The 10,195-nt window shown below is 39.7% G+C and overlaps 1 protein-coding gene across 2 annotated transcripts in view; it reads left to right on the plus strand.

Moving 5' to 3' along the window:
• LOC125882059 (collagen alpha-1(XVIII) chain-like) overlaps positions 1 to 9,505 on the plus strand; it is a 94,277-nt gene extending 84,772 nt beyond the window's left edge. For both annotated transcript variants that reach the window (XM_049565688.1, XM_049565689.1), the window contains 12 exons: positions 113 to 140; positions 250 to 318; positions 1,511 to 1,536; positions 1,683 to 1,781; positions 1,873 to 2,026; positions 2,161 to 2,234; positions 2,370 to 2,498; positions 3,877 to 3,924; positions 4,038 to 4,100; positions 5,379 to 5,576; positions 7,095 to 7,210; positions 7,312 to 9,505. In XM_049565688.1, the coding sequence (XP_049421645.1) occupies positions 113 to 140; positions 250 to 318; positions 1,511 to 1,536; positions 1,683 to 1,781; positions 1,873 to 2,026; positions 2,161 to 2,234; positions 2,370 to 2,498; positions 3,877 to 3,924; positions 4,038 to 4,100; positions 5,379 to 5,576; positions 7,095 to 7,210; positions 7,312 to 7,513 (1,206 nt within the window). In that variant the 3' untranslated portion in view covers positions 7,514 to 9,505. The remainder of the gene's footprint in view (positions 1 to 112; positions 141 to 249; positions 319 to 1,510; positions 1,537 to 1,682; positions 1,782 to 1,872; positions 2,027 to 2,160; positions 2,235 to 2,369; positions 2,499 to 3,876; positions 3,925 to 4,037; positions 4,101 to 5,378; positions 5,577 to 7,094; positions 7,211 to 7,311) is intronic.
• Positions 9,506 to 10,195: the final 690 nt, after the last annotated feature.

Consider the following 10,195-nt stretch of genomic DNA (forward strand, 5'->3'; position numbering starts at 1 on the left):
AATATAATTTGACAGTTTATCTTTCTTGGATAATTACCCTGATATTTATGTATGATTTCTAAACTCAGTCACCAATGACTGCTGTTAATATGCTTGTGCTCCATTTTTTCAGCTTAATCCCAATGGAACCATTGCAGTCGGTAGGTTGGCTCATCTCTGTTGTTTGCCATGAATTAGAAAGTGTGATGTCTGTTTTAGCTATTTTTATCAAAGTAAGGACAAGCAGTTAACTTAAGTTTTGTCTCTTAGGTAACTGTCAGACAGGACTAAAAGGAGAGAAGGGAGAGAGAGGCCTTCCTGGATTGCCGGCGCCACCAAGTGAGTAAACGCATATGACAGCTGTCCAGTGTATCAACATTAAAAAATAAAAAATGTAAATGCATTTAAATACCATCACAAAGAAAAAATATTCCATAATCATAGCAGAGTGAAGGGAGAGGAAGATGAAAAAATAGAAGAGGAGGAAGACAAATGAAAAATACAGGAGGGTCTGTCAGCAGAATTGCTCGGACCATGACTAATTAAAATTTCATAAATTAAAAATATCTCAGCCATGTGTTTCTTATGCACAAAGTATATGTTAGAGTAGCCATTAGCTTGTTTATTATGCATCACCAAGGGCTCAAACTCACAACCTCAGGCACCTGCCAAGTGGGAAACCATTGACGGTTTCACACTGTGACTGACAGTCACCGGGGTTGCATGTACAGGCATATTTCAAACTAGTGTAGAAAAAAAATCAATTATTAAAACCAAATTATGAGAATCTTTTACTTCATCTGGACAACATGGAGATGTCTGTAATCTCTTTTCATCAAGACTGATTGCACCATGAGCGTCAAATGACGTATAAAGATGCTCTTATTTCCATTGACTGCAACAGTTGACATGAGGATAAACCTCTACCATGCCATCAAAAAATGTTTTTGCTTTTTTCATGTGTGTTGGAGATTTATTGAGCAAGAATTTGTGGTCGCTGTTGACAGCACTGTTTACACCAAAACATGCACTGTGTGGTGGATCATTTGTGAAGGACAGTCTGGTGTCAATTTAGTGAATGTAGTGATGGACTCCGTAATTCCTGCAGCTTAAAGCATCTGAACATTTCTGCTCAATTGCAGCTACATTTTGATGAAAGTTGCAAAGAAGTAGGATTTATACCTATTTGTTTTGGCTTTTCAATGTTTTTTTTAAACTTTAGAGGGTTGCTGTTGCGCCACCATCATGACTATTAGCCCCTAATTTTAGTTGAGAAAGTTTGGCCTAGAACTGGAGCTGTGGGCAAAGTTTGGTTTATTTCCATGCATGGCAGATGTCTTATTAGGAAAAATGAAAATAAAAATATTAAGGAAAAGAAGATTTTATCTTAAGGTTATTTTGTTTCGTATTTTCTCTGAACTTCCCCAAAATTTCCTGTATTTTTTTTTTATTTGTATTTAATAACTGTCCTGTGAAAACTTTTTTACGTTAATATTGGTTATAACTCCCTCATCTTTTTTCTCTGTTCTAGATACATACCTTCCCAGGGGTGGCTGGGTAAGTTTCATATGGAAGTGTTTTGTTTTTTTTTATTTTATTATTATTATTTTTTTTTTATTTAATTTGGGGACGTGTTGTGCCATCAGACTCACCTTTCAAGTCTTGTATGTTTTGTGTGTCTTTGCCTGTGCGTGTAATGACAGGGGTCCAGAGGTGACCAGGGCTTTAAAGGAGAGAAAGGAGACAAGGGGGAGGCAGGGTTGCCAGGGCGACCAGGTATCCCTGGGAGACCAGGACCTGTGGTGAGTCATGATTCCATGGATACACACCGTGTTATCTTTGTTACAAATAATGTACCAAAGCAATCGATAACTTGCTCTTGACACATTTCAGGGACCTAAAGGAGAGTCAGTGCTTGGTCCACAAGGCCACCCCGGGGTGCCAGGTTCACCGGGTATCCCAGGCTATGGCAGACCAGGACCTGTTGGCCCTCCTGGACCACCAGGGCCTCCAGGTCCCTCTGGGTCACCCTCAAGATATGGCTCAGGTACAAGTCATGCCATACAAATACAGCAACAGTTTATCCTGTATAGAAATAGACTTATATGTTCTTGTGGCTGATGAGATCAAACAACCAGTTGTAATGTGCTAATGTGAAAGGTGTGACAATTTTTATGGCAGCTTTGACCATTGCTGGCCCCCCTGGACCTCCTGGACCAGCTGGACCTCCTGGACCTTCGGGTAACGCAGCATCTGTAAGAGAACTTGTTCCATCTCGACATGTTGAACTGCATATAAATGATACACCAGCATGCTACGAACGTTTGCATGATTATACACAGTGTTTCTAGGAAGAAGTTCAGTTTTTCTTCTCTTTATTTGTTTCTCAGCTGAAAACATTTGCAAGCCGTGAGAGTATGATGCAGCACACAGTCAGGGATGCAGAGGGAACTCTGATGTACGTCACAGCAACAGGAAGTCTCTTCCTCAAGGTCTCCCAGGGATGGAAAGAGATACAGGTACTGACTTGGGCTAGTCTTAAAAACACCTTTAACACATTTAAACCACTGACAGGAGAAGTGATTGATATTGATCATCTTGTTACAATGCAATGATCTCCAGGAAACCTTGGGTCCTGGAATTCATGTGGATGCCACCTGACACGCACCACCCACGAAACACTGTTGCAGACCATGTATGTCCCTTTATGGCAACAGCACTCTCCAGTGGCTGTACCCACCCTGCAGGGAAATGCACCATGCCACACTGCAAAAGCTGCTCAGGAAAGGCCAGAGGAACGTGACAAAGAGCTCAAGGCGTCGACATGGCCTCCTAATTCCCCATATCCAGATCTGATCAAGCATCCTTGGGATGTGTTGGTGCAGCACCTTGCAACCACAGGACTCAAAGGATTTGCCAATGCCGTATTGCCAGACTCCACAGGAAAATCCCAGAGGTCCTGTGTCCATGCCTTGACAGATCAGAGCCAAGTCCAATCCAAGATAGCCTTATTGTGGACCGGGAGTACCTCTGGGGTACCAGCACATCCCAAGGATGCTCAATCAGATTTGGATCAGGGGAAATTGGAGGCCAGGTTGACGCCTTGAGGGTTTTTTTCACGTTCCTCTGGCTGTTCCTGAGCTGTTACATTGTGGCATTGCACATTGTCCTGCTGGGGGGGCACTGCCGTCAGGGAGTGTTGTTGCCATGAGGGGTGCAGGGGGTGATGCAGTGATATTGATACTAAACATTATTTAGAAGCATCTCATGCACATTAATGTCAGAATGACCTGAAAAATGAAGCTGCAGCATTCAGTAGCTCGAAACATGCCCCAGAGCTGCCCCCTTTTAAAATGATATGCATGTAGGTCACGGCTTGACTAATGTAGCAAATAAAACGGTGTAACAGCAGTTTAATTGCTTTTCTGTTTATTACTTGGACGTTTTCATGGTCAGTGAAGCATTGAGTGAGTTTCCTGGTTTGCCTTTGAAACCTGTCTAAATCTACTCAGTGGAAAACACGTCCTTTCAGGACCGAGTGCTGCATATATATATATATATATATATATACTGATATTTGTGGCTCATTCACTGGCTGTGAATCAGCTCTCCAGCATCCCTACTGGTTGAAGGCCGAAAAGTTTCTCTGTTTGAGAAGATGATCAATGTTTAATCAACAGCGGTATTCGATAAAATGCTCTTGAACTGATAAAAATCAGCAACATGTATTTTTTACAATATAGTAGACAAACCTGTCTACTTGGTTGTTTGGATGTTTTTGACATTTCAGGCTTTTTTGTAGTTTAACCAACACATGTAATAAAAGACATGAGCTCAGATAACACAACATATTGCATCTGATTTACAGTTTTGATTTTTCTGTTTGTCTCTCCACAGCTTGGCAGTCTGATCTACCTCTCCAATAACATTATTCCACAAGATGAGGTACTCATGGTTTATTGTTTTGGCTTTATGCCCAGTAAAAAAGTGCTACTGTGAAATGTTGTACTTTATATGCATTATTTATCAATGTAACATTTTTTCAACTATTCATTTAGCCTCGAGCTGCATACCAGATAAGAGGAGACACGATGGAAAGAATACGTTCAGTAAACGAAAGGGTGAGTGTCAGTAAGACTGTGTGATTTTGAATAATGTAAGTGGCTTAATTTGACTGTTGATGCTGGAATGATGAATATTCTGCTACATTCTGAGTCAGTGTCTTGCTTCTTCTAAAATGTACTTATATTGGCAAGCATGTCCTGATTTTATCTGAGCTGCTGTTTATTGTTGTGATCTTTATGCTTCAGCGTCCTCTGGTTTATTAATTAATTGGTTAGATTTTGTTAGTCAAAGGTCAAGGTCTTTGTGACGTTGCACATATCTCATTCTCGTGAACGCAACATCTCAAGAACACCTTAAAGGAATTTCTTTAAATTGGACACAAACGTCCACTTGAACTGAAGGTCAAACTGATTAGAATTTTGTGGTGAAAGGTCAAGATCAGTGTGACCTCAAAATATGTTTTCAGCCATAACTCAAGAATTCATACGCTAATTATGATGAAATTTTCATACAAATGTCTAATGGAATATAATAATGAAATAATGACATTTTAAATCCAAAAGGTCCAAGGTCAACTTCACTGTGACATAATGTTCTGCATAAATCCCTTTTCTAGCCATTAGTCAATGTCATATCTCAGGAACAGAAGGGCAGACATTTGGTCAGATACTTAATCGGTGACACTCATCTGGTGCGCCCACCTTGAAACTGTGGTGATTGAATAGATCTTTGGGGACATCGGCTGAGGAGCATCCATGGTTTTACAGACATGGATGCAAACTCTGAGAAACTTGACTAGTGCGCGGAGGCACCCATCTAACGGGCAGTAATTCTGGTTTTGATTTTAATTTCTCATTTACTCTTAATTGTTTGCCCTCCTTGCTTTCTATCATTCACTTTGGTATTTTATTAAATTTTCCCTTGATGATATTTTAGGTCATTTTTACTCTTTCATTGTGCATTTCGGCTTTTAGTTTGTGTCATTCTCATTTGTGTTTTACATGTGTTCAGTTTTGTTGTAAAGAGCTTTCTAACTGTGTTTTGAAAGGTGCATATAAATTAAGTTTATTGTTATTATTGTTTGCTTTTATGAGGAATGCATACTTTTATATAGTTTTCACAGCATAGTTGTTTTAATTTGACTCCTAATGACTAATTACCAAATTTGTTTGATTTTCGTAGTCTTTGGTCCAAGTGCATGAAAATTCACAATGTGCAGAATGTTGGTTTTTAGTTCAGACTAACTCTTGCGGGCGTGATTCAAGCGTATATACAAGACTCTCTTCATATCCTGCAATGGACTAACACCTTAATGTTGTTTCCTCTCCCTCCAGCTCAACCTGGTGGCCTTGAACCAGCCCCACTCAGGCGATATGATGGGACTCGACATAGCCGATCGGATGTGTTATGAACAAGCCAAGGCGATGGGTTTGACTCCAAACTACCGCGCCTTCATTTCCTCCCACAGGCAAGACCTGGTCCATGTGGTCTACCCTGGTTTCCGAGAAACTCTGCCAGTTACCAACCTCAGGGTGAGCGTGCTCTTCTGCTTTTTTTTTTTTTTTTTTTTTTTAAAAAAAAAAAAACTATCTCCATACCTACAGTAGCTTTGGCTGAAGGCATTATGTTTTCAGATTGTCTGTCCCATTCTCGTGGAAGCAATATCTCAAGAATGCCTTCAGGGAATTTTTCAAATTTGGCACAAACATCCCCTTGGGCTCAATGATGAGCTGATAGATTCTAGCTGTATTTTAGTGGTTAAAGGTCAAGGTCACTATGAACTCGTCTCTCTAATTGTTGTGAGCGTGATATCTCAATAACACCTCAAGTAAATTTCCCCAAATTTGGCACAAACTACCACTAATGTGAGATCAACCATGTAAATCACTTTGTAACTTTGTTCTGAAAAGTGCTTTATAAATGACATTTATTATTATTATTACTTGTACTCAAGGATGAACTAATTAAATTTTGGTGGCCAGAGGTCAAAGATCAAGGTGACTGTGTCCTGGTCTGTCTTATTCTCGTGCACATGATATTTCAAGAACACATTGAGGGAATTTCTTCAAAGTTTGCACAAACATCCACTTGGACTTTTAGAGTTTGATGATTAAAGGTCAAAGTCAGTCATATATTTATTTTTATTTAACCTTTAGTTAACCAGAAATACCTTGTGATTAAAATCTTATTTTTCAGAAGGGTTTGGCCAAGTCAGTCAGCAATATAAAGTTACAGACAGCCAACACAGAACAAAAATTCAAAATAAAAAATATGCAGCTCTAAAACAAGCAATTAAAATTACAAAATGAGATTACTACATAGAAAAGCTAAAACATATGTTGATATATGCTATAAGTGAACCACAGAAATAAGAAAAACAGGGGCAACTATAAATTATTAGAACGACCAGCTAAAATACACCCTGACATTGGCATATAGATGATTGCATACAAAATTCCAGCAACCGTGCTTTGAAAAGGCCTAGAGGAACTAATGAGTGGAACTTTAAGTCCGTCTGCAGACAATTCTGCATATGAAATATAATTATGACAAAATATCACTCAAATGCCTAATAGGATAAAATGATGAAATGATGGCATTGTATTTCTATAAGGTCAAAGGTCAACTTCACCGTGAATTCATAATGTTCTGCAAAAACCCTTACCTAGCCAGTAGTCACCATGATATCTCAGGAACAGAAGGAGAAGCATTTGGTCATAAACTGAATTGGTGGCACTAATCTTGGGTGTCCACCTTCAACTGTGGTGATTGTATAGATCTGTGTTACTGGGAGGGGGGGGGATGTGTGTAAAGCAGCCGTGTTTTAGAATTTGTAGCTTCTTTGCAGCAACATCCACATTTGAAGCATTGTCAGCTGTCATGGCTACATATGAGTCTGGACAGACATGGATGTAAACTGTAACTGCAGCTTGGTTCAGCACATAAACAAGGCAGTAATTCTAGTTTTATTGTCAACAACTTCTTGCACTAAACTTTTATCACACAGGACCCCTCGACAAACATCTCACTCACTACTTGTGTTCTTTTAGGGAGACGTGATGTTTAGGAACTGGCGGTCAATTTTCAATGGTGACGGGGGGCCACTGGATGCCAGGATACCCATCTACTCCTTTGACGGCAGGGATGTTTTAGCTGACCCCTTCTGGTCAGTACACTTGATTGACTCCCTGCTTGTTTCTTTATGTCTGTTTTTATTATTTTTTATATTTTCTGCCATGTTGATATATTCTGTCATCTACCCGTCAGGCCTCAGAAGAGTATCTGGCATGGCTCCACCAGCAGGGGCCTCCGAGTGATGGACAAACACTGTGAGACGTGGCGAGCGGACCACATGTCTCTCATGGGCCAGTCGTCGAGCCTGACCTCAGGTCTGCTCCTGGGCCAGCAGACGCGGAGCTGCTCCAACCAGTACATTGTTCTTTGCATCGAGACCCACAAAAACTTTTAACCCCCTCGCCCCTGTACCACTCAACCAAGGAACCCATCCCAGCCAGCGCAAACGTTCAACACTCGGGGAAAAAGATTTGAGTGTCTTTCAAAGAGAAGGACGTCGATTTCAGCACATCTGTGGTGCTATGTGTAGCATTTTGTGCTTTTTAAAACAGAGGATAATATTTAACACTTTTTTTCACAAAGGGGATGTTCATACTTTTTTCTCTCCTTTCTCTGCTGACATCACTTTATGTTGTTGAAGGAGAGAGAAGATTGTTAAGAGGCAGTAACAAACTCTTAACAACAGCCAAGACATAATCTGGGAAGGCAAGCTAACATGAAGTTGATGCTACACTATGGAACTGGAATTATTTTGGGGGTTGTTTGCAATCCATTTTGTGTCTTAAAGGAGCTGTGTACAACAGTCAGAGCATATCTATAATTCAGAGTCTGAGCTGGAATTGTCTGCATTCGGCTCTCAACATGGAGGTGGCTGAATTTGCAGCTAGCAGCTAACTGTGCTAACAGCATGTGCTGACAGAGATCATTTTTTGGATTGTTTGCAGTCCTAATTTGAGACTAAAAAGAGCTGGAGTCTGAGCTGGGATTGTCTGCACTTGGCTCTCAACATGGAGGTGGCTGAGCAGGTGGCTAGCAGCTAACGTTGCTAACAGTGCAAACAGCCTAAACAATGGCAACAGTGCTGACAGAGCTAATGGTGCTAAGGTAAGGAGGAAGTGAAAGATTGGGCATTACACTCCCGCAACAATGCTGTTCTCAGCATTAACCACCTCGTGAGTGCAGCACATAGCTGTGGCAATTTGGCTAGCCAGTGGGATATGACTACAACAGACTACAACAACAAAAAACAGAGAAGCTCAGATTACAACACACACAGAGGAAGCATGACTTCATTCGCTGCTCAGGACGCCATTACTTCACTATATCTTTACATAGCAAATAGATGTTTGCAGCTGTATTAATGCTCTGAATGTTATGTACAGCACTTTTAAAGTAACGCCCCATCAACATTGTAAGAAATATTTCCCCTCATGTTCACCCTGTTGGCACATAATGTAAAATGCAACACAGAGGCTGATGGAGGCTGAGACAATATTCATGCTAATATCTCAGATAGAAATGTGGTAATGCTTTCTTAGTTTTAAAAATGATACACGCAGCACCTTTAACCTTTATTCAGGCAAAGTGGACTCATTTGCAACTAGACACATCTGTTTCACTTTACAAGAATCAAACAAGATATACAAAGGCTTTTTCCCTACAGTCACCCAGGTGTGTTGAGGATAAGACGTCTCTTTTTTTAAGTTGGTCTCTTTGTTGTTCAGGAGACTGAAAATGCAGCGGCTGGCAGTTTTTACAAATGATAGATTTCCAAAGACTTTTGTGACGGAAGCACAAAGCTACTTTCACTGCCTTGTTTACAGGTTGTCATGGAGGGTTTTAAACGTTTCTGTAGACATGTTTTAAGGGTAAGAAATGTCTTCCTATAGCTTACAGAGTCCCTTGTCCAACAGTGGGAAGTCCAGACGACCAGTGTTGCCACCAAAGTCATTTTTGATGCACTGTACTTTATTTTTAAAAAAATATATTTTCTAGTTCAACATTTTCATCCTTGAATGTGTTGTTTGTGTCGTAGCTTTTTCATACATCTTGGTGATCTCACATCTTAGCAGCTCTTTCTCTCAATAGGCTATTTAATTTAAATTCAATGATTTATTTATACCGTCACAGCACATAACATGAAATCAGATGAGTAAATTTAAGAATGTAATTTATCGTTTTGTTGTTTGTCAAATGTTTTTTTTCTCACTTTTTTTTTTTTTTTTGTACTTTTTGTTTTAATTTCTGGAAAATATTGACAACAGTCAAAACGAATTTCCACCGAGATTTAATTGGAAAAAGCTAAATAATTTTCATGCTGAAAAAGAAGACCAGAAAAAAAGAAATTCCATGGGGAAAAGTGAGAGCACATGTTTTTGTATAAATATTGGTGCTTTGTTGAATAAAGTTTTCTCTTTTCATAACCTCTTCTTGTTGATTCTTAATTCAGTTCACAAAATAACTCAAATGCCTCAGACTGTATTAGTTTACAGCTGGCATAGAGAGGCACAAAAACCAGATTATGATACTCACTTGGTCATAAGAATCATGTCCGAGATACTGTATGTTCTGGGCAGGACATTATACAGTTGAAAAGTCTGGAAGACATGTTATAGCACTGTTTCCAAATTGCCTCAGACCTATATTTTGGTATTTTCTCTACTGCAATTCTGTGACAGTTACAGGCCAACATACACCCATACCAATATATCTGTGATGAGCTAAAATTGGCCAAAAATATAGGCCATGTAAACCTACCAGCTGGGCTCTAGTTTGAATCTGTCAGCACCATAAAGAGAGACACAATGATAAAAATAGTCATATTTATTCTTTCATTCTGTCTGCTTCAATATTCCAGCAAAATACAAGGAGCCTTTTAGAGGAACAAAAAAGGAGGGGTTGCTTTTTACTATGGAGGCTTTGATACTTACTTACATACAGTATAAGTGGACAACAGCTTGAATCCATTGTACCTGCTGTACACTTTAGCTGCTTTTATCTGTGAAGGAGCAAGGTGCATATATAGATTCTATGGTATACCTTTAGAGAGTCATTGTCCTGAGTGTGAAGCTTAGAT

The sequence above is a fragment of the Epinephelus fuscoguttatus genome, linkage group LG21 (genome assembly GCF_011397635.1).
Source record: "Epinephelus fuscoguttatus linkage group LG21, E.fuscoguttatus.final_Chr_v1".
In the NCBI taxonomy this organism is placed as follows: domain Eukaryota; kingdom Metazoa; phylum Chordata; class Actinopteri; order Perciformes; family Serranidae; genus Epinephelus; species Epinephelus fuscoguttatus.